Source organism: Amyelois transitella, chromosome 6 (genome assembly GCF_032362555.1).
Source record: "Amyelois transitella isolate CPQ chromosome 6, ilAmyTran1.1, whole genome shotgun sequence".
Classification (NCBI taxonomy): Eukaryota; Metazoa; Arthropoda; class Insecta; order Lepidoptera; family Pyralidae; genus Amyelois; species Amyelois transitella.
This window is the reverse complement of record NC_083509.1, coordinates 5,542,727-5,567,879: the sequence shown is the minus strand read 5'-3', so window position 1 is coordinate 5,567,879 and position 25,153 is coordinate 5,542,727. Positions and strand designations below refer to the sequence as shown.

Below are 25,153 nucleotides of genomic sequence, written 5' to 3'. Positions count from 1 at the left end.
AAACACGACCATAAAAGCCATATTCGATTAGAGGAATTTTAAATAGGTTCCAGTCTTGTTATCTTCGGCCCATTGTAGCGTAGTAACTACCTATCGTATTGGTAAGTTTTTGTTCTCCGCCTTTATAATTGCTATTGCTCGTTGAACGGCATTCACTGATGAACTTATTATAGTGTTGATAGGTGATTGTACTTGGATTTGATGAAATGAATACCATGATTTTTCGACATATAATTACGCTCTTGATTTAGTACTATCATAGAATAAAAAGTAAAATTAAAAAAAAAATTGAATAATTTACTTTCGTTAACATATATACCTACCAGCATTCAACTACGGCATCGCTCTCATTAGATATTCCAAAAAAAAAGCACTTGTCCTAAGCTTATAATCTATACTAGCTGTCCCGGTAAACGTTGTTTTGCCATATAAATATTTTTTAAGTAATTTCTAGTTAAAAAAAAATGTTAAGGGTGGACAACCCTTCGATCACTAAGAGGTATGAAAAATAGATGTTGGACCTACTTCTCAGACCAACTCAATATGCTCACAAAATTTAATGAAAATCGGTCAAGCCGTTTCGGAGAAGTACGGGAACAAACATTGTGACTCGAGAATTTTATATATAAGATGTGACAAATTTCATCCGAATCGGTAGTCGTTTTAGAAATAATTATTTATGAAAGGATAAAATACTGGAAAATGGACTGAAATAATTTGAAAGCGTCGGTGATCGAATCGATAAGGTGCCAGATTAAAATGCGTGTGGCGCAAAATGGCACAGGTTCGAATCCCACCTCGGCTATATACCAATTACTATTTACGTTTACTTTGAATACCAACCAATGCTCTTACGGTGAGGGAAAATATCGGAGGAAACCTGCACATTCAGGCAACTGGATGTGTTACCATGATCGATCCAATACGGGTAAGGGCTGCAAAGGTTGCGGAGGTCAGACAGGAGTTGCTTCGAGTAAAACCACCAGGATCCATGTGCAAAGGCATATCCCGGGCTCATGTCAAGAGTGTTGTAAATGCAACCGGACCTAAAGCCAAGGAAGAAAACAAGTTAAAAAAATCATGGATGACAATGATTGTTCTCCCAATGAGAAAGCGGTGGCTTATTAACTGTGTCAAAATTAATTCAACTTTGAACACAAATCAATTTCAATACAATATTAGCTGTCAGAGCATGTCAAATTAAGGCCATAATGAACTATGAGTCTTCTTTCTCACGTTACTAACATTTCTATGGAGATAAGTACTTATTTTTTTCGTTTTGTAATTTAATCGTTCTCATGCTATTCTTATGTTATATCAAAAAGATTTACTAATACAAATTTCCTTTAAAACTTCTGTTTTATCTTATAAACGAGGATTAACTAAAAAAAAAACCTGGTATGACTATGGAATACGGTTTCGCCACGGGTAAATACTTAGTACTTAATATATTTTTCAAATAAAATAACCTAAATCAGGTCAAAATTGCCTTGATAATCGTATAGCATTGTAAAATGAAAAACCTCTTCTTTTATAATAGTTTAAAATCATGATTCGTTCTGCAGGTAAGGGTGAAAGAGTGCCTTCATAAATTTTATAAGCTTAGAGCAAAACGGGCTTCTTTTTAGAGTTTTATGTAATGAAGTTATTAGACCTCAATTTTTTTTAAAAACATGTCTAAGATATCTTTTTAATTTTTGAAATATAACATTGACAGTTATTTGTAATATTTTTATGTCAGTGACATTTTGTACAGTCATAGTACGGTACGTTCTACATATTTTATGTCATGATTTCCATTATTTTCTGAATTTGTTAATAATCTAATTGTAAACCTTTACAATGGTTTACTATCTTATTTCCGACAACGTTAAAATGCTGCGAAATATATTGATGGACTACGCAGCTTCTCAAGAGGTATCACCATATGAATTCATGAAATGTTATTTGGAGAGGATTCCAGAAAATACAGAGGATGCAAAGATATCCTGGATTGCAGAATCATTTATAGGAATACAGAAACACAGCCAGTTTTTAAAAGAAATTGCTAATAAAATGGATGAAGAGTTGTCTCAAGAAGACGTTCATTATTTTATGATCATACTTCACGCCGTTACATTTCAAATTGATCCGAAAGAAATGCAGTTACTGTATAAATGTCTATTCAATCTAAGTAAGCACCTGCTGAATACTTTTACAAAGTTTTTAAGCACTTGTGCTATAAAAGTAAGAACTTCATTATTGAAGTTCTTACTTTTATAGCACAAGTAGCTCAAAGTCATTATGATACAACTTACATAACTGATAAAATTGTTGCACCTTTATTTATGTGGCAACCATACATAAGTGAAATGGCTCATAACTATGCGGGATATGTAAAGAAGCTAGAAAATCGTAAATCAAAACCACCTACATTACCTGTTCATCCAAATGTCTTGAATAGAAAAGGCAAAGAAAGGCAGCTTTCATCAACTGGATCAATTCCAATTACCCCTCCGAATTCAATACGAACAAAAAGTAAAAAAATGCTCACAAAAAGTGTCATTGATCAAAAACTAAAATGTTTACATGAAAAAAATAAAGAAAGAGCAACACATATGTTAAATGTAGTAAAAAGCAAAAACTTTCATTATGCACAAGTTAAATCGGATAGGTATTATCAAAGACTGTCCGATATAAAAGATGAATTGGAAATTCAGTATGAAACTAAATTACATACAAAATCAAGTCAACCTTCTACTAAACAACCTCCAACGATTAATGAAACTGCTACTACAATTAGAAGAATGAGTAAACGCATTCAACAGGCCGAAGAACAAGAATTAGAATGGTTTCAATCTATGATGAAAACTTGCAGAAATACCGCCAAAATAGAAGAAATAGAGGAACGTACCCGACAAGAACAGGAAAGAGAAAGGTTACTTGATATAGAAAAGAAACATTTGAAAGGTCTCATTTCTTATGAAGAGGCATTATTAGCTAAACAAAGAGTAAAAGATGAAAATAAGAAAAAATATGAGGAATTCCTTAAAGAAAAAGTATTATGGAATGAGGAAATTGAGAAATGGAAAAAGATGGAAATGGAAAAAAGTCGAAGAAATTCGGAGAAACTGTCGGAGATAGAATTAAATATTCTTAAGGCAAAACAAAATACTGCTGTCAAGAAAAAAGAAATTGCTGAAAAATTAAAGCAAGAATCTGAACTATTGATAGCTAATGCGTTAAAACAAAAACAGGAAGAGTTAGAACGCAGAGTCAAAATGATAAAAGAAATAAAAATATTATCTATGATTGCTAAAAAAGCAAGAGTCCCCAAAATAATTGATCTGACTGAGACATCAGGTCTCGGTCTTTTGTGTGAAATGTCTATGGCAGAATTACAAGAAAGATTATGTGCTTTTAAAATAGGCTTAAACGAAGAATTAGAAAGAAAGAAAAAGCTGATAAAAGAAGCAAATACAGCGGCAAAGCAAGGTTTAGAAGAAGCGAAAAAGTCAATTAAATCATTTATGGTAGATAAAGAAGTGATTCGTAAAAAGAACACTAAGACAAATTTGAACATTGAACCCAAGCCATCTAAAGAAATAAATGATTTAAAAAAAGTATTGGAAGAAAAGCGTAAGCAGCGACTTCAATCTAAAACTTAGTTTTGTGATTATTATATTTTAATTTTATTGACAAGTTTCGTTTTTGTCTTCGAAGTAAACTAATTGATAATAAAATATGTAGCGTACTGTCATTTTTTTGTAACTAATATTTATACACCAACCATATTCCATGATAGAGTACTTATTTATGGTACTACACTTGGGTTTAGCTTTTATAGAGCATTATTACGGTGGTCGCACATTAAGTATATGACTAAAAACTCCGTGATGAAAATGTTTTAATTCTACCGCAGCAAAGAGAGAGAGTTACGTAAACTATTTAAATTGCTTACATTTAATTGCTTACAGTGAAGTAGAAAATCTGCACATTCAGTCATCCACTATGATCCAATATGGGTTAGTTTCCCCTGCAAGATGACGGAGCTGACCAGACCATTTCCGTGGCAGGCAGATTTAGTTCCTGTTCAGATTGGTGAGGACACAAACGATGCCAACGATGATTTACACTATGCATAATTTTTATCATAAAGAACTTACCTATTTTTATATCCTACTATCACTATACATGCGAAATTCTGGTCTATCCCGCTAATCTCATTGAACTGTCCCATGGTGGGACCAAGTTTATTTTATAATTCTTTTACATAAGTTACATTGGATTAATATGTATGTACAGAATTGTAGTAACAAGTGATGGTTTCCAGCAGAATAGTAAAAGGCACTAACTATGCATGCCAACAGCAAAAATGCAATCGGGATAACGCAATGGTGAGAGATATATATACTAGAAGTGGCTAATGTTTTAACTTGCAAAATGGCTCGGATTAATTTGTGACCGGGCAATCCAGTGCTGCATTCGTGAAATGAAGATAGCTTTGATATAAATACAGGCACCTCGAGCCATCGACTTAATAAACTTGATTGCGCCGTTCATATTAGCATATAAGCTTTGAATGTGTGAACCGGAGATGTCTTGTAATAATTTACACGACAATGTAGACTTATCTTTCACATAGATAAGACACATTATATATCTGCTTAGCCCAATGGTAGAGTGTAAGTTAAAATAAAGAATAAATAAATAATCAGAGCAACCGAGTTTGACTCGGCATTTTTGTAAAATGTTGCATTATGACATAATAATCTGTTTTTGTTTTTCGAATCAATGTTGTGTACATTGATTCGAAAAACAAAAACAGACAAACAAAGGAGTTTCAACTCGAACCTAGAACCGCGTGCCAGGCCAACGGAACCACTGGACTACTGATAAAAGACATCAAAACAATTTAAATTTTATAATTACCTATTGGTCGCAGCATATTTTTTCAGAATGAGTAGCTTTTTGGTGTTCCAATTTTAAATAATGGGTAAAATATGTAGTAATTTAGTTGAGACCATAAAGTCTAAATAGGAACGCAAATTTGGCGGCGCTGCGTGTATCGCAGTCACCGTAGTCATTGCTTTTGTCTACTGCAATAATTAGAATGCGGCGACTATGGTGCATGCGGGGCAGGAAAGTTTGCTACACCTTTATAATTACATCATTTCTCAACGTATTGAAGTCTACGGTCAAACGTAGGTGCATGGAGTAGCAAGACGAATGATGTCTCCAGGCAGAATGAGATCGATGCGCATGCGTGAATTGGTTGCTACACTTAATTATTGCTGCGATATTTGTGATTGGAATTTATAGATGACGCCTGCCTTAATGAATAAAGCATTCAATTTATTACTTGTTCAGTGAGCTTAAAGCTTATAAACATGGGTAAGGTTAATCTATTTTGGCTTTCGCGCTTATTGATGACGACCTGGCAAATATAATAATTGACCATATCAGGGACTCTTTATTAATTTAATTCAGAATCCATTCATATTATAAAATTGTAACTAACTGATATTTATAATGATTAAAAGGAACCAAAATGGGATTTTTAGATTATCTGTCTGTCTATCTAACCGTCCGCCTGTATGTTTGTACTCGCATCACGGTTGCTTTGAATGCGGTTTTCTGCCGGGCAGTAGCTAATAAGTCTATAGAAGTTCTTAATTGCTTGCTTCTTAAATGTTTGTTGTGACTGGGACAATTATATTGCATTTCAATTCTGAGATTTATTTCAAACAGGCAAGCTACTGTACAGGAAACTGCGAGCAGTGCAAGACGACGACACATACATCTTTCTTATAGTCTCGTGTACTATTTCTGTTATCTAATATTATTATAATTACCTATATATCTAATGTCATGTTAGACTTGCAACTTAGGCGATAAAATTTATAAATATAACTTAACTAAATCGCAGGAAATAGCTATTCAATTTCCTGCAATACATACACAGTAACAAGCGTAGTCATTGTGCGTACACGGGAAATGCAAGTTGTTATAAAAAGCTCATCTAGAGCTATAAGGATTATTTGAAAGGCTTTTTTCGAGATGAAAATTGGCCAATTTACCTTTCGTCCCGATAAAAGACAGTTCCCGAAGGTATTGTGATAAACGAAAATGTGGGCGAGCAAAGCTGCAAGAAAATATATTATGCTATAAAAAATCTCCTCATTTTTATATATTTTTATTTTTAAACCGTAGGAAAATTATAATAGCTTTAATAATTGACACAAAAAAATAGATCCTACATTTAACCTTAATATAGGATTATTTACATAACGAATCGATAAATACATATGTGATTTCCATGTTTACATTTTGAACAACTTGGCAAACAAGGAAAAGTAACTTGTTATTTTTTTCGCGAATGCAAATCCCTTAATTTATGTGAAGAAACTATAAATTATCTAATGAGAGAAAGAAATCGTATCAACACTTTAAACTATTTATCGATAGTTGGAGCAATGTTGTTAAAAACCCGTAAGCAGTAACCGGGGTTTAAACTCGTAATAATCCAATCCAATAACATGTCGATGCCGACGTAATAGTACAAATAACGTGACAATGTGTCTGATATCGAGAAAAAGCTAGTCGATATAATTTGGATTAAAGCAATAAATAAGGCGGGGTCGCCCGTTCATTTGTATCGGCGTATAATTTAAATTCTTTAACGCCAATGTTCAAGATTACGCGGTGAGATAGAGGCGCGGGCGCCCGTGTCTCTGCGACAACCACAAATAAATTTATATTTCCGACGGACACCGGACTGACTTCTCTCTTTGTAGATAATTCGGCCGGTAACGTTGAATGACTCTATTAACAGCTTCCCTTTTTGGGATAAATGTCGACGTTAGGCACTGTATCAGTAGGGCTGTATTTATAGTCATTTAGTTCACTGCGAAAAATATTGAATTACTCATTTGTTTAGTAAAATGTACAATTTCAATATATAGCTGTGATGTTGAGTGACATACAAATAATGATGCACAACCGAAACATGTTCCTGTTGTAAGTCAAATTCAAATTCAAAATTTTAATAATAAATCTAATATCAAATGTAATTATTGGTATAAAATTTATGAACCAGCATATTTCTTATTAATTTCGATAGCCCAAATATTATGTTGTCTGAATGTTCAGTTAAAATTTGAATTTTGCAATTATTTATTTTATATAATCGTTAACTAACCATATAATTAACCCAACATATTTTACTCACAATGAACTTTTTTAAGGTAGGTACTTCAATATCAGCTGCTTTCTACGTCGTCATTCACTCATTATTAAGGACATACCTTCGGCATACGCTTTATAATATTTTGATATATAATTATAAATGATATGAAATGATGATGATGATATATAATTATAATTATACTTTTATTTTATAGATGAATTTGGAAGAATTTGTTTTCATAAAAAAGTTTCGAGAAGCAATCTCCTCTAGTGACCGCACTATAAATACGGCCACTGTTTCGAGATTAACGCGATAACAGTAAAACGTCAATAACCACCTAATTGGGAGAGAACACTCAGCCACAATCACCTTAGACCCGTCCTGAGTGAGAAACAAATAAATATTGTTGAGCGCAACCAGATAATTCCACCGATAACTTAATGTGCTTACATTTCCAATCTGCTCATGATTTTATGGGAAACCATGATACTGCCTCAACATTTTTTATATGATTTATGAAATAATACCGTTTGGCTTTCGTTTCCGTTTTTCTAATCTTAATTGCTTAATCTATCGGCTTTGTGACATCTTTACTATTTTATGAAGTCAAAATATGGAGTAAAATGTCACTCTTTTAATTTGAAAATTTTAATTATTAATTTCACGCATCTTGCTCTAAACGCATATTTAGATAAATCTTAATTTTATTATTCTATCCGTTTCAGTACTGAATCGAAAGTATACAACTTTTAATTTGTTTAATACCTACACAATATTTAATTCAAGTTGAAATGTATAACTTAAATGCAAAAGGTAATATTTGATTAAAACGATTATAAATTTCGAAGTAAAGATATTCTAAAAGAAAATAATGAGCTTGCTTCTGCAGTTCATATCGAAGGCTAATTTTGAATGTCAACCAAAAAATCTCGATTCAGTCCTTATGACCGGGAACATTATTTTATTGGCCTCCGTTATAAGGTTGTTCAAAGTGGGCATATTAAAGAATTTATGTTATGATTGCTCACTCAATTTGCATATGAATAATTTGCGAATTTTATGTGCGAATGATGTCATATGCTTTGGTGTTTTGTTAAGAAATGTGTGAAAAATTTCATCGATAATAACAGCACGTTTATATCTTAATTTTGTTAAAACGTAAAAAAGTTGAATGTTTACACCAGTAATAACCTCATAGAAACAGTTTGTCATCAATAAAGCATCAAAGAAAACTTGGAACAAGGCATTTTTATAAATATTGATTATGTTGCCAGAAAATCGCCGATTATCTGCCTGTCTCCCATCAAAAAATTAATGTCTTCGCGTTATTCTGAAGCTAAACACAGCATGTATAGCACAATTTACGTTACGTTTAAATATTTATCGTGTTTCTAAGTTCACGGTTAAAGATTTTTCTGTGTTAAGTTAGAGCAGAGCAATATTTTTTTTTTAATTTTCAAATACTTAGTATTAAACATCCATCACAATTGTCCTTAAAAGATAAACGGTCCATTTTCAACATTAAATATAGTTATCATATAAGCAAATCTCCACCCACTGCAAGCTCTTTACATATCGCCACCGTGACAGCACTCGGCTACTCAAAAGCCAAGATCATAGAAAATATATTTCAGTAGTTCATACTATCGTAAACTGCGACGTTTGCGTAGCCACTTCTTAAGTGGCCTTATAGAAGCTTCTACATTTTGAATGAACGCCTTTAACTTGGTAAAGTAAAAATTTTTAATATCAAGTATAGTCAACAAATTCATTTGGTGTTACGGCAACTGTGTCAATAAAATATTTAAACTCCATTTTATTCGATGTAAAAAAAAAATCTTTAAACAGTCAATTTTGTCATTTTTATAAAAATTTTTGACTCGTAACAATTATGTTGGCGTGCCACTGGTGTAATGCCTTAAACTTATTAAAGTTAATTGTCATATTGAGCGATCAGAAAACTTGTACACTTTAAATAATAAACGAAACTTAGCAACAAATAAATGACATTTTGTTTTATTGTTATTATTTCTTATAACTTCACTTATCTTGACCTGAATAAATCGTCAAGTGTGAGTTGAACTCGCATGGGAAGAGATTCCCGTGTAGATTGTAAAAGCCAATCAAGGAAAAGTCTAATTAAGTGACTTGATTATTCTTGTAAGGTGTGTCAGTTGTTGTAACCCGCGGTCAAAACGACAGGATAAAACGGTATGTACGCGTTAATTCATACAATTATAATCATGCAACGCGAATCTTAAAAAGATTAACTTCTTACTGCTTGAATCTTAAATCCATCATTAAGCCATTCAGCTGAACGTGGCCTTTCAGTCTTTAGGAACTGGCAGTTCAATAATTTTACACTTACCAAATAACATTACAGCACCTTTTCGATTGAACCTTAGTCTGCCATTAACATATTTTGGTTATGAAGTTAAACAAAAGAATAAATTTTGCACCTAGCACCACCAGCCAAGCTCGGTGAAGTCCTGTTACCAGACTTGTTAACAGAATAGTGTTTAAAGATGAATTACGGGTTCTTTCCCACGTAAGCTTATTTTTAACCTTTTCTGCGTAACTCTAAAGATCAAGTTACTACACAAAAATGCTTACAAGATCATAATGTGTTTACATAAGTTTGTTTTTCAATGTAGAATTGAGGTAAGGTATAAAAAATATATTATATAATTCAGACAGACGTCAATATTTCCATTTTTTTTCCAACTACGAAATAATGTTATGTAAAAAGTTAAAAACCTTACAAATGTCATGTTACCAGGTACCACTGTCAAAAAATTATGTATGTGTATATAGCATGCTTTTTACACTCGTATTTTATAAAAACAATATCAATTTAAAACTTTTTGGCGTATCGTAAATATTTGTCGTAATAGTTTGAATCGCAGTACCATAACCATAGTACATATGACTAGCCGGTGGAAGACTAGGCACAACATTTTAATGCCGCTAAGCCAAGACGTTAGTTACATCTATTTTAAATTGTTGCTAAATGCTATTCCACTGGTCTGAATTAGTTACTGAATCATTTAGGATGCCTGTATTGGAATACACTCCTAAGCGAGAAACTGCTTGAACTCAGCCTAAAAGTCTCATCAGTGCTGAACAAACGCTGGGAAGTGTGCGAGTATGCGCCGGGCGCGTCAAACGACATACAAAATTTATTGTTATTGGTCCAGCGCGCGTACATGCATCCTCACTCCGCGGCTATCACGACCCTACAACTTTATCGGCCGCCGCACTATTCTGAATAAATGAAATCTCTTTTACCGTGTACCAGACTTTTACGACGCCCCTATAAATTAACCGACATAGCTATGAATGCTCCGTTAACTTAACAAATCTATTGACTCACTTTGCTACTCTATTATAAGATGTTAATGAGCATATTTATAGATGCTGTGACAGGAAATTTTCATTATATCTTGCAAAAATATGCATCAAATAAAATATTTGTAGACTCTTTTATTTTTTTTATTACTGGATACTAAATTCCAAAGCAACTTCTAAATTTGAAACTGCCGCTTGTAAATAGAATTCCATAAAAAATTACAGATAATCATGTTCGTTAAAAACCTTACAGAATACTTCTGCTCTCTGAACATTCAACATCATAAAGTAGTCTGCACTATCGGCAATTTGTTAATGATAGGCTTGCATCTACATAATATGAACATTTGCTAACACCTTACTGTAATATAGTGCAACACTTTCTTAAACTACCTTTTTTATTGATGCATCTGATCAAAACGCATTTTGATAAAGAAATTGTATATCTACCTATCTTAGTTTAGTATTTAATAAATATATACATACATACATACATATGGTCACGTCTTTATCCCTTGCGGGGTAGATAGAGTCAACAGTCTTGAAAAGACTGAATGGCCATTCAGTCTTTTCAGCTATTCGGCTTAATGATAGAATTGAGATTCAAATAGTGAATGGTTGCTAGCCTATCACCTAAAAAAGAATCCCAAGTTTGTAAGTTTGTTTTAATAAATAATTAAGTATGTAGCGAGCGCGTACGTAGTTAGGTAGTTATCGCGGCCGCGTTGCTAGGCAACCGAGCCCGGCTGAGCGGTACCTCGTATCCCGCGCGTCTCTCCGGACGACTAAGCGTCTCCTCCGTGACTCGCGCGCCAGTAGAGCCGAGATCGCGTTCGCTGCGCACACGTTTATGTGTATCCAATCATACGAACCTTACACTGGCGCCAAATTGCGGCAAAAATTTTTTTTTCAAAAATACGAACCCCTTGCTCTTTAAACTTAAAAGCTAGCCAAAAAGTTAACAATGCCTCCTAAATATAACACTCGTCGTAACCGTAACTGTGAAAGTGAAGAAGAAGATGCTGCCACAGCCAGCGACGGCGGCGGATCCGGGAACGAGACGATGACCTTCGCCGGCCCGCAGCTTTCCGCGCCTGCTCCTTCCGCGGCTGTTGGGGCCCACAGCACGGAACAAGTGATGTCAACAATGATGGAAATGATTTTGCAAACGCAGCGAATGCAGGAGGAAACAAATAAAACGATCATCGAAACGCTTCGATCTTTCCCACGTGCTGATCCCACCGGCGATTTCAGGACGTCGACTCCCTCGACGACTTCGGTTCAGAGAAGCTCAACAGCCCCTGCCGTGGTCGCCGCCCCGCCAGGAAACTTCACTAAGTGTACTGCGCGGTTTAACGGGAAGTCACGCGACGCCGAGAAGCTGGAAGCTTTTTTGGATGCCGTGGAAGTTTACAAAGAATGCGCGGATGTGAGCGACCAGCACGCGCTGCGAGGCCTGAGTATGCTGTTGGAGGACGACGCGGCTCTCTTCTGGCGCAGCGTCAAGGACAACGTCACGACATGGGCAGAGGCCGTCGCGCGGCTGCGAGCTATGTACGGCACTCAGTTGCCGCCGTACAAAATCTTCCGCGAAGTTTTTCGTACTGAACAATGTGAAAGTGAACGTGCCGACGGATTTATATCACGATTACGTGCCCTCATAGTGAAGCTGCCGTACAAAGTGCCGGATGCAATGCAGATAGACATGGTGTACGGGTTATTACATAGGCGGATACGAAAAAGACTGTCACGCGATACTATTACTTCGATGGACATTTTTGTAGAAAAAGTGCGAGCCACGGAGGACGCGATCGCGGAGACCAATAAATTGTCCCTTATATCTCCGTCTTCTACGGTAAAAAATGTAAACAAACCCGCGAATGATAAAAACCTAACTACGAGTTCGTCCCCTACTACCGGTTCAGTAGTCACGAATAACTCGAATCTGCAATCGAAACGCACCCGGGTGCGATGCGCTTATTGTAAAGTGTACGGGCATACGGTCGAAAATTGCCGAAATCTACAAGGTAAAGGCGAGAACATCGGTAAGTCAGATTTGCATAATTCTAGTACCTTAAGGTGTTATGGATGTGGCCAACAGGGAGTTATAAAATCGAGATGCAAGACATGTTCGAGTTCGCATACAAACGCAGCTGGTTCTCAATCAGCTGATTTCAATACATTGTCTTGTAAACTATCTTCTAACAACATGTCATGCAACTCGAATTATCGCACATGTCATCGTGATTCAAATGAGGATATCATTTTTCTAAATAATCACGACATCGAAAATATTTTTTCTGATAATTTTGATATACAGTGTGTTTTTGATGAGCGTTCGGATATACAGGGTGTCGTAAGTGAAAATGTCACAAGTGTTCAGGAAGACAAAATTCGGTGTTCTGAACACCGTACAAACAATTATTTTCGCGATATACAGGATGTTTACAACGAAAATTCGAATTTTAAAAACTGTATTACAAATGATATTATAAATCTACAGGAACATTTTATCGAATACTCGGAGCAAAATTACTGTAATTATACCCGCGATTTGTTTAGTGTACACAGTAGTAATATGAAAAAATCTGACACTTGCGACAAATTTACTAATATCGATGCGACTTCACTTCCTACCGTATCTATTGATGTTTCGGGCCGCGAAGGGGTGGCCATCATTGATACCGGCGCAACTCACTCCATAGCTAGCACCAAGCTGTACTCCATATTAGTAGAACAAGGTGTCCAATTTTTAGACACAGAGCGAACAATAAGATTAGCCGATGGTACGCATAGTCAAAAGAGATTACTTACCGCCGACGTGAATGTCACTATTGGAGGTCGTAAGATAATCGTTGAAGATATGCTTGTTTTGCCAGGGGCTTCAACCAAAACGTTATTAGGTCGTAAATTCGTTAAAAAAGCCAATATTATTTTGGATATTCCACATGATGTGTGGTATTTTCGGGATAAGCCTGAACAAACTTTTGGTTTTGTTAAATCCTATTTCCTCACCGGTCGCGCTTCAGTTGCTGAAGTCAATAATTTGAACGGAGCGTTTTTACTTGCCGACGAGGGAAACCAGCTAACTTCAGAAGAAAGAATTAGGCTGAGCGATTTCATCAAAAGTAAGGCATACCAATTTAAATCTGAGGGTCCTGCCACGGACTTTGCTACGCACCGCATCAAGGTGAATGAGTCCCAGGAACCCATTGCTTCTCCTCCTTACCGTATGTCAGAAATACGTAAGAAAGCACTCAGGGAGGAATTAGATAAGTTGTTACGTGCAGATATAATTGAAGAATGTGAATCAGCATGGGCATCAAATGTTGTATTAGTTCCAAAGAAGGACGGAAGTTTCAGGTTTTGTGTAGACTATCGCAAATTAAACGCTGTCACTGAACCTGACCGGTATCCATTACCGAGGATCGAAGATGTACTTCACGCCGCCAAATCGACGAAGTACATGAGTACACTCGACCTCAGATCCGGATTTTTTCAGGTTAACCTTCATCCAGATGACCGTGACAAGTCCGCGTTTACGACGCCTCTAGGAACCTTTCGTTTCAAGCGTATGCCGATGGGTCTTCGAAATTCCGGTGCCACATTCCAACGTTTGATGGACCGATTCAAGTCAAACTTACCTGGCGTTACACTTATTGCATATTTGGACGATTTGCTGGTTTTGTCAGAGGGTTCCTTGGAAAAGCACTTAGCTGACCTGCAGATAGTCTTTGAAAGGCTCAAGATGTTCAACCTTCTTGTCAACCGCGAAAAAAGTCGTTTTGCGAGAGACTCTGTAAAATTTCTGGGTCATGTTATCGTTCCAGGAGGAATACATGTTGATCCTGACAAAACTGCAGCTATAACCAATATGAATATCCCACAAAACATTAAGCATTTGAAATGTTTTCTTCAAACTTCTAGTTGGTTTCGTCGTTTTATTCCCGACTATGCTAACATAGCCAAACCCCTAACCTTCTTATTGAAAAAAGGAAGTGCATGGCGATGGGAGTCGGAGCAACAGGCTGCATTTGACCACATTAAGGAATTACTTGTGTCTGCGCCTATATTACGTCAAGCGGATGAGTCGAAACCATTTATTCTTCGGACTGACAGCAGTGGATACTGTCTAGGAGCGGCTCTAATGCAGGGGGAGGGATTTGAGGAACGCCCCATAGAGTACGCAAGCCGCCTTCTAACCGATGCTGAACGAAACTATACAACTACTGAGCGCGAGGCCTTGGCAGTCGTATGGGCTGTAGGCAAATTCCGCGGATATATCGAAGGATCTGAAATCATCGTCAAGTCCGACCATCAGCCTCTGCGTTGGCTGATGAGCCTGAAGTCTCCAAGTGGACGTTTAGCCAGATGAAGAGAGCCAGGAAGACATGGAATGTGAGGACCCATTTAAAGGAAGATCCTGGACGGACAGAGGATACATCACATCAGACGGTATCCTATACCGCTATGGCCCAGAAGGCGATGAAGGCGACGAAGCATGCCTTGTTGTGCCGAGCCACGAGCGACCCAAAGTGTTGGCTGATTTTCATGATGCGCCCACAGCAGGTCACTTTGGAATGGAACGCACGTTAGCTCGTTTACGAACCCGCTTTTACTGGCCGAACATGCGGAAATATGTAGCTGATTACATTAAAAAATGTATATCATGTCAGAGGTATAAGGCTGACAATAGAAAACCCACCGGCCTTCTACAAACACCTGCAATGTCTAGACGCTTCGAGGTATTGTCAGTTGACCTGTTTGGCCCCTTACCCGTTACCGCTCAACGAAACCGATGGATCCTGATCGTTGAAGACGTTTGTTCGCGATGGGTAGAGCTATTTCCTCTAGAAAACGCAACTAGTCTCGAATGCGCCAAAATTCTTATGAACGAGATTTTTTTGAGGTTCGGTGTGCCTCGACGTCTAATTAGTGATAATGGCGTCCAATTTATTAGTGAAATTATGCAACAAACTTGCTACATAATGGGTATAGATCAAGTTCTAACACCACTGTACCACCCGGAGTCGAACCCGATTGAGCGTAAGAATAGGGATCTTAAACCACAACTTGCGATTCTCGTCGGTCAAGATCACGACACCTGGGACTTGCACTTAGCATCTATCAGGTTTGCTATGAACTCGGCAATTACGTCTAGCACAGGTTTTTCACCGGCTTTTCTTACCTTCGGCAGGGAGCTTCGTGCACCAGCTGATGCTGTTAACGACATGCGCGCGATATTAGAAAGCGACAATATTGTCCCTACTATCACTCCTTATCTTAAGAAAATGGCTGAAACCCTCTCAAATGCAAGAGATGTACATGAGAGAAACCAAATTGTGCAAAAGAAATACGCTGACGAACATCGCCGCGAAGCACCTGACTATCAGGTCGGAGACCTGGTGCTTTTGAAGACTCAAGGTCTTAATGATACTGACAAGGGTCAGACATCAAAGTTTATACCAAGAAGGGATGGTCCATATAAGATTAGGAAAATAGTGAGTGCTACTACATACGAGTTGGAAGGTATCAATGATGGCAAACTCGTAGGTAAATACCACGCATCACTTCTCACTCCATTTGTTGGCACCATCCAATCTCCTATAAGGGAAAAGCGCAGACGCGGTCGACCGCGTAAAGTTCCTATCCCAAACGCGGGGTCGCCAATTTTGGGATAGAGGGGGAGGATGTAGCGAGCGCGTACGTAGTTAGGTAGTTATCGCGGCCGCGTTGCTAGGCAACCGAGCCCGGCTGAGCGGTACCTCGTATCCCGCGCGTCTCTCCGGACGACTAAGCGTCTCCTCCGTGACTCGCGCGCCAGTAGAGCCGAGATCGCGTTCGCTGCGCACACGTTTATGTGTATCCAATCATACGAACCTTACAAGTATATAATGTGTCTTTAACCTGAATTCACCGAAGGCGATTGAGTTTATTTAAACAGAACGATAAAAAAAGGCTTAGAAGAAGGTAAACAAATTGATTGCAATTATGTTTGGCCATTATATTGCAAAAGCACCTGGAGATCCAACATCTTTCATCTTCTCTGGATGCGCTCAGATTCATCATCATCATGATTTGCCATAACCGAATTAATTACTTACTCTTTGGTACACTCCATGATGTTGTCATACTTACTCTTTGTGATATGTACCATGGTTGCAGTTACTATGTAAGTACATATTGTTATTAAATGATTCACAATGTGAAATCATTTAAATGTTTTATTTAATTTATGCGTTTTTTGATTCTGCAGCTGGGCCAGACTATCATTTGATGATCAGGAGGATGGCAGCAAAAGCACCACTGAAACAAAGATTACAAGAGCACATTGGATGATGAGTAGGTACTATTATTACTCTTTTGCAGTGAACTACTAGTACCTACATGTTATAAGAGTATATATTTATTTTTGAATATAACATGTCTACCTGTTTATTAAAATCGACCAAAATATTGCTCAAAATTACGTTTGTTGTATGGGAGCCCCACTTTTATAATTACATTATTACGTTATTTATTACGTTTATATTCTGTGAAAATATTAAGCGTCTACCTTTTACTGTTATTGACTGACTGACTCCCTGTCTGACTGAATGAATAAAAAACAAATTATATATTAAGTTTAATTTGTTTTTCATTTTTGGTATTTTTTGTTTGCGGGAACCAAAATATAAGTGAGAATTTCCGTTTTCTAGCTATCACAGTTTGTACATACATTATTATTGATACAGCCTGGTGACCGGCAGACAGCGGAGGCTTAAAAATTACTTCGAAATTAAAAAAAAAACTTCCAGAGATTCCTGTGGTGTGACCGCTTATGTAGATGAGTACCTACATAAGATTCATTATAATAAGTGGAAACTCACTGATTTTATGAGTATTAAGTTAGAGTAGAATTAAATGACTATTAAGTATAATCTAGCCGGTACATACTTACCTATGAATAAATACTGTACACATTTTTAAAGCTTATTCTGTACTCTTTGTATTTTTTGACCTCAGCTTTCACTGGGATGATTGCCGATATCCGGGAAGGACTCAATGGGACTTTATTTAATAACAATGGAGAAAAAAAGGATAATTGTTCCACATATGGTTGGAGATATAAGAATTGTGATTGCCATGAGATTTACACGCTTTTGATACAGGTGAAAGAGTTAATTGACGGATAGCATAACCGCACATCCGGCCCGTTTTCTGGCTTCAGGTGTTATTATTATCTTCAACCTATGTTTTCTTACTTCATGCCAAAAGATGGCCATTGTTCCAAGCCATTATCTTACTTTACGTAAAAATCTGAATAATATGGCGTTCACATTTCTGTATATTTTACGTAATATGATATCGATATCGCATTGTCATATTACTAGATTTACAAATACTTAGTTACTTAGACGATTAAAGTCTTAGCAGCTATAACTAAGCTTTTGGTCAAATTAACCCCGAAGATTACATTTATTTTAAAAAAACATGGCTCACTTTTAGTCAGAATGTACCAATTCGTTTGTTTGATAGTTCTCTGCCGTCAAAGGCTGCAAGTTAAAAACGTTTTTGACAATATATAATACCGTATAAGCAGTTAATTAGCTTTCTGCTACTGCTTTACATTGAACTTAATTTCATTCAATTTCTAAGCCATGCAGATGAACGCGCCCTTGAATGGACTTTATGAAACTGTTGGCTCTGTCTTATCCACCCCGTAAGGGATAATACGTGATTATATGAAGGTATGTTATGTATGTATTTCAAAGGACCAAGATAGGCTTTGTCCAGAATACTTTGATAGCACAGGTTTTACTAAATACATAGCGTAGCATAGGTTTTAGCTACAATCCGGTCTACTAGCTACAAATCGCTAGCGTTCTCACTCACCTAACCGAAAGCCGGGTTCATATCCCAGGATGAAAAAAATATCTGATTAGCCTTGGATATTTCGTTGAGTAAGTATCACATAACACAATATTGGAGCTTACATTCAGGCTAGGTCTAATTTTTTTTAATATACATATTAAGTAATTCATTGATATTACTTCAGAGCCAACGTTTTTGATTTACTTTCTCCACGCAAACCAGACTTTAGTTTAGCCTACATACACATATAAGTGTATATCATACATTTTGTCCCTCGCGGAATGGTCCATTACTGACTCTGTATACCTCGCAAAAGATAAAGATTTTATAATGACTTACCAAGATACAGCGACTATCTAAATAATATGTTTTTGGCGCCAGTTACCTTTTAGTTAAATAAGTGATGATATGAATGAAATGATTAAATTACATGCAGAAAAATCACTTCTTTTCGTAAAAGTTGTAAGGATTAAGCCACCCAGCTTAACGTGGCATTCGCATCTTGTGACTTTTTTCTCTTCTTAACCTCATGAAATGAATGAAAGCCTCATGTGTGTACAGAAATAAAAAAAGGTCTCATTTTCAAAATGTTTATTCACATTTTCTCATATAGGTACGAATGTAATTTTTTCTACTGGGTATTTTTACAATAAAATTATATTTAAGCAATAAATAGTTTACAGTGCTTCCGAGTTCATAACAGTATTTATTTACATAAAATTACAATTAACTTTAACAATATTTCATTTATCCTAGACACCAATACTGTTCCATTTAAGACTTACAAATATTTCTCACAAATCTATCGATAAACAATGGAGTATTATTATATTATATACCTATTAATCATCTGAATATGGATTAGGAACTTTAAATTTCCTGAAACCGTGCTTTTATTTGCTGAATAGGTATATCACTTTGGTTTACTCTCAAGATGTTACAATTTAACTAATATATTCGACCGTCCTAAATCCCTTCTACTACAAAGTAAAAACTTTCTCCTTATTATTGAATACATTAATTATTCAAAAGAGATATTAAACTTTTCTGCGTAATAAAAATATGAATTGGCAGATTCAGACGTCTTTCCAATAAATCTTGACTTTTATGAATTTGGATATAAAATAAATAAAGCATAACTGTTTGTGCATCATTAAATTTATTAGTCATTCATCTTCTTCGTATTCATTAACAATTTAAATATATCCGTATTTACATTAATTTACAAACAAACTGGAGTATTAGCACTCTAGGATATAATTTACATAATTATTCGGAACATGGACATTGAATAGGAATGATTATAATACTTTATGTAAATAAATAAATAAGAATGGTTCTAGATCAGCGATCGTGTTTGGTGAGTTGTAAAGGCAGATCGCTGGCAGGCTGCCGTCGGTCGTTCGGACTGGCCGACATCGACCTAGCTTTTCTCTTTTGTTTCTCGCTCTCATCATCACTTTCATCGTGAACATTTATTTCTTCGTCAGAGTCGGAATGTGACTCGCATCCTCGTGCTAATTGAATAGACTGTGCAGCCAATAACGCTGCTGCTGCGGAATGCGGTACGAGCGCTTTAAAGGCACTATTCTCTAGCGCCGGGTGAGGTTTGAACGCACCTCCTTCAAACGTCTGCTGAGATAAAGCCTTCAGGGCGTTACTGTCAAATTGTGCTTGGTGTGAGAGGGCTTTCAGTGCATTTGTGTCTTGGTGTGATAGTGCTTTGAATGCGCTATTTTCGCCACCCATCTGAGGGGTGTGGTAGGGCACGCGAGCGGGGGATATAGAACGCGAACGGGATCGGGAGGGGGAGTGAGGGAGGCGGTGCGGGGGTGAGCCGCCACCGCGCTTCAGGAGGTTCATGCGCTGATGGCGTCTCCACTTGGCTCGTCTGTTGGAAAACCAAACCTGTCAGTAACGGTAAATAAACGTGATTAGTATTCTGTTCTGCGTTAACAAATATTCATGAATATAAATTGGTGTGAAAATGATAGCTCTGATTTGATTAAGCCGTCTCTATTTCTGAGAAATGTCATTATGTTTAATATTATTAATTGGCTGTTGGCTTATGAATATAACATATAATATGAATTTTTATTACAGTCGTTACCTGAACTCGCGCTTCCGACAGAGATGTTTTCGAGGCGAGCCTTTCTCGTGTCGACACACATGGATAGTGAGATTTTTCGAATTCCTTTTCTAACTCTTCCAATTGGTCAGGACTAAAGGTTGTACGGTTACGTCTAAACTTTGGTTGTTCGCCATCTAATGAACCAGAATCATCGCCGTCGACATCTGTCAAGCAAAAGTATGACTGGTTAGTGACCGTATTGTTTTTAATTTGATGATATTTTCAAACGCGTTGAAGTCTTTTCTTCTGCTAAGTTTTACCATTGCAATGAAAATGAAACTGAATATGTACTATGTCAAGTCTATGGTTAATGTAGTAGTAATAATTCTATGCTGGTAAATTAAATTTATTTCTGACAATAATCATATATTTGATATAAGCAACACTGTTAAAGATGTTATTATCGTTAAGTTATTCTCCTAACAAAAACATAACATACTCGTACCTATAAGTCCCCGTCCCGAAGACAAGAATCCTTGTTGCACTGCATCAGGATGAGGGACTCCTGAAGAAGGCGGGACCCCTGGAGGTAGGGACAAAGACCCTGGGGGCCACACTCCACCGCCGCCGGCCCAGGGGAAAGCCCCGTAAGGAGGTGGCGCGGCGTAAAGTCCGTAGCCCGCCGCTCTTGCAAATTCTGCGGCCGCCCTTTCAGCCGCCCTATTTCTTAGTATCCTGTTGATTGATGATACACTTGGTGCTGTTGCGTTTGTGCAGACACCTAGAACAAGCAATTGAATATACTTAAAAAAATATAAATTGATCTTTATTCCTTGTGAGATCGAGTCAGTTAGTGACAGATTGGTAGATACCCCCATCGTCTAAGAGAACAAGAGTAAAAAAATCGATTAAATTTATAAACTAACTTGACATGAAGTTTTGAGTTTGGTCATTGAGAAAATTTTTAACTTCTAATTTAATTGAAAAAATATTCTAAAAACGAGGTCGCTTGAATAACATAAATCCTTTGAAAAATTTAAGTATTACCGAAACTTATAGCCGGAATATTTTTCAATATTTTCAATGAAAAATTTCCGTAAGAGACAGCAAATACCAGCACGCACAGTTTCCACTCCAAGTAGCCCATCAGCTAATTGCATCCAACGTGTCCGGAGGTAGTCGCGAAGTACGCAGCAATGCGTTAAAATTAAAACCAAATGCGTCATTGGTCGCGTTTGCGTTTTAAAACCGCCATTATATCGTTTAATGCGTGCAGTGGCATCGCGTGCCGGCACAGCCTTGGAGAGCCATCCTATGTAATTTTCAGGAAACACTCGCGTAAGTGCCATAATTTAATCATAGCCTGTCCGTTTGTAATTGTCGTAGAATTCGTTGTCGAGCTACTGCTGGACGCTCTTTCAAGCGTTATTTTATTGCCACACATATGGTTAAACATAATATGAATGATATGAGTACATACGTCATAATATTAGGTGGAGCAAAACTAGTCTACTCTAATGTTCCATTTCTAAATAACATCGTTGTCACATAGTTTAAAAACAAAAAGTTGTTTTTAATAAGAATGATCAAAGTTGAAAAAATACACATATTTAACAGACGTTCGACCTATAAAATCTGACGAATTACTGGAAAATTATGCAATATATTCAGTATAATGCCCAGTTCCGCTCTACCACCTAGTTGAAAATATTCTGTTTCAGTTTCGCCAATTTTTCGTAAAACAGAGTTACACATAGTAGGCATGCCTTCTAGAATGCTAAATAAATTACTCCTTTACTCCATTGCAGGTAGCCATTCCGCTCAGTCACTATAATTGGAACTAGTTATTTAGGGCTTACCTTGTGGACAATTGTATCCTGGAACAATAATTCGATCTAATTGCTTAATGAACGTTTTACATATTTCAATCAAAGTGGTTTTCCTAGACGCTTGTTACAGAAAATTACTCAATGACGTATACAAATACAACACCTTGTCAAGTTCTAACATAAAACAATACGACGGATCGACGTGAGCAATAATTATAATTAAATATGGATGCTTAAATCGCGATTATTTATAAAGATTCAATGTGGTCACTGTTAGTAATGAACCCCTATTGTTAGAAGCTCAGGAACGTCAAACGTGGCGCGTCTTTAAAGCGGACCTGTTATAATTTACTCAAAACACAAAGCCATATACAGTATAATGGTAATGATCAGTTGGCGGCTCCGTTCATTGTTAGCACGTCCAAAGTATAAAAAGATGCCCTCCAACACAATTTGTTTGCTTCGTAATCGGCGCATTGAGACGAGATTTCGATAGAAATGCCTTCTGTGCCAGGCTCACCGTCAAAAGCTTGATACGGGTTAAAATACTTCTAATGGTGACCAGTCATCACTTACCGGTGAGATCTTTAATTATATTGGGAGCAGCATTTCATAAAAAGAAAACAAACCGTTGAAAATCTGTTATCGTTTTGTGGGAGCTCAGTGGCGCGTCTCCGCTAGTTAATCTACTTCGTTCTTTCTATTCTTCGACCTGCAAAAACTCCTATGATCTTTAACAGAACAGTTAAATTGGTTTTTGTTTAGTAACAACAAGTACCTATCAAGCGATTTGATCAACAATGAGCGCCATTCGTTCTCGATTCTCTGGAGTCAAATTTTCAATTCAATTTGACTAAATAGTTTAATTCTGTAAAAACTGTTAGGTCTTTGGCGATTGATGAACTTCATAATTCAAAGAGTGATGTAATTCAGATCTTTTATTAAGAGTTTTTTCAGCGATAAAATACCTTCGGCAATGGTTGGTTTTACTATTTGTTTAGAAAGAGATCATTATCCGACAACAGGTTGCAGGTGGGAATGCGATATCTATAATTGTTCTTTTAATGATTTCGGATCGGACCTGATCTCTACATGCCTAGTCACGGTCATGCAATTTGTCTAAAGTCGTTTAATCATGATTAGTCACAATAGGCTCCGTTTCTATTAAAAGGTTAGAAACGTTTTCAATAGAAGGATCTTATTATGATGAAGTACACAGGTTCTTACGATAGTAATAAGCTTTGTATCTTAATAATTTGTTATTTTTATTTTGATCATAGTTTCATTGTCTTACACACTCGCTGTTTCATTATTATTTTATTAATGACCTTTTGTAGATATTAAGTCAAATAAATGGTTGTTCATCTTTCGTTGGCCCTTAAATTCTACGGCACTAACGTATTTTGTTAAATAGGCTTTTTGAAAGTTTAGAAAATACTTATTTTCATTGGTAGATAAATTGAATCATAAAATGTTATCAGGTATAATTCTAAATCGTGGTATAATAATCGGTAGAGGTCGTAATTTTAGTTCGATAAGTAAATTAATTAAGATATCACGATGACTTGATCTAACTTGATAAATAATTATTCTTAATTATATTGGAAGAAATTTAATTAAAACTGAAATTCATATGCCTTATAAATTTAGATAACATCATCTAGCGACGAAAATCTTTCCCATACGAAATCTAATAAAAAGCGAATTGGTATAAAAATCGTGAACATCTCGGTGTGACATTATGTAGGTACCTGCCTAAAAGCGTAGCATGTCTCCGAAGATAAGCCACTCCGGCGCCGTCTGCTTCGTTGCTTAATCTGGTTAATTTATCGATAATTGACGGAAAACCTTTTTGTTTGTATTGCCGGAAAGTAACAGTAATTGTCACGCCTTTGAAGATTTACGCTCGTTTCTAAATTGAGACATTAACAGTCGGATCTCGTGCCTAATGGTTTGGAATGAATTAGTTTGTTTGTTTTACTTATACCGGTTCTTCGATTTGGATTGTCCCGTCGCGTTGTAAAGAATGAACAGAAGAGGTGCAGATTTCTCTTTTTTATGCCTACTTAATTCCGTCACGTTTTATTAATAACCATTAATACGAAATAAATTTTCCAGAATGACATATGTAGCTCTATTAAATTATGATTTGAAAATACCTGTTTAAAAAATAAATCACATAGTTTAATATCTTAAAAGAAAACTGCTTATAAATTATTTAATATTATTTTCTTTTGTGTTATTTCTTTTTTATACGATACACGCCCTTTTTATCATTTTGTTTATTTCTGGATTATTTCTGTTGCAAAAGAAAATTATGTTCGTTATTATCATAAAAACTTACCTCCATAGATAAAAGGTTTTGACATTTTTGTGTCTCATTGACCGCGGTTCCCCCCGCGTGAAAAGTACCCTATGTCTTCTACATATGTACTTCTGTGTCCGTATTTCACGCTACACCTTTATATGGAAAAATTAATGGAAATCGGTTCAGTAGTGAAAGTATAAAGTATGTGAAAGGCGGACAAACAAACACACATAGACACCTATATAACATTAGAGTGGATTTTTCTAGGGTTAAACCTGTATCAACTATATTTTGTGGTTCGATCGTGAATCGAACGGATGCTCGACCGGATCAGGTCTCACTAATTAGTTTCGGTCGCTCGTTAAGGTGTAAGCATCATAATTTTATTGGTGAGCCAAGCAACAAGTTATTTGCAAACTAGTCTATATTTGTTTGTTGTTGTTGTTATAGTTTTTTCTTCACAAACACACCAGCAAGATAGTATGATTTTCCTGCTAAATATGATCATATCTGCCGTGTGATTTCCGCCACTTTAGAATAGGCCCTCTCTATCTTTCGTAAAAGGCGGTTAAGGG

General features: G+C 36.4%; 2 protein-coding genes across 4 annotated transcripts in view; one reads left to right on the top strand and one right to left on the bottom strand.

The window, feature by feature from the left end:
• The first annotated feature begins 1,842 nt into the window (after positions 1-1,842).
• Positions 1,843-3,647, top strand: LOC106131062 (cilia- and flagella-associated protein 99-like). Its single transcript, XM_060944545.1, has 2 exons — positions 1,843-2,215; positions 2,248-3,647. Exons 1-2 carry the CDS (start codon positions 1,843-1,845, stop codon positions 3,645-3,647), a joined length of 1,773 nt encoding a protein of 590 aa, XP_060800528.1.
• A 15,368-nt stretch (positions 3,648-19,015) lies between these two features.
• Positions 19,016-25,153, bottom strand: part of LOC106131154 (paired box protein Pax-6) — a 39,550-nt gene continuing 33,412 nt past the window's right edge. For 2 of the 3 annotated variants that reach the window (XM_013330152.2, XM_060944847.1), the window contains exons 4-6: positions 20,947-21,222; positions 20,481-20,665; positions 19,016-20,278 (exon numbers count right to left, since the gene is read on the bottom strand). In XM_013330152.2, coding sequence (XP_013185606.1) covers positions 19,715-20,278; positions 20,481-20,665; positions 20,947-21,222 — 1,025 coding nt within the window. In that variant the 3' untranslated portion in view covers positions 19,016-19,714. The remainder of the gene's footprint in view (positions 20,279-20,480; positions 20,666-20,946; positions 21,223-25,153) is intronic. The other variant, XM_060944848.1, reaches the window with a different exon arrangement.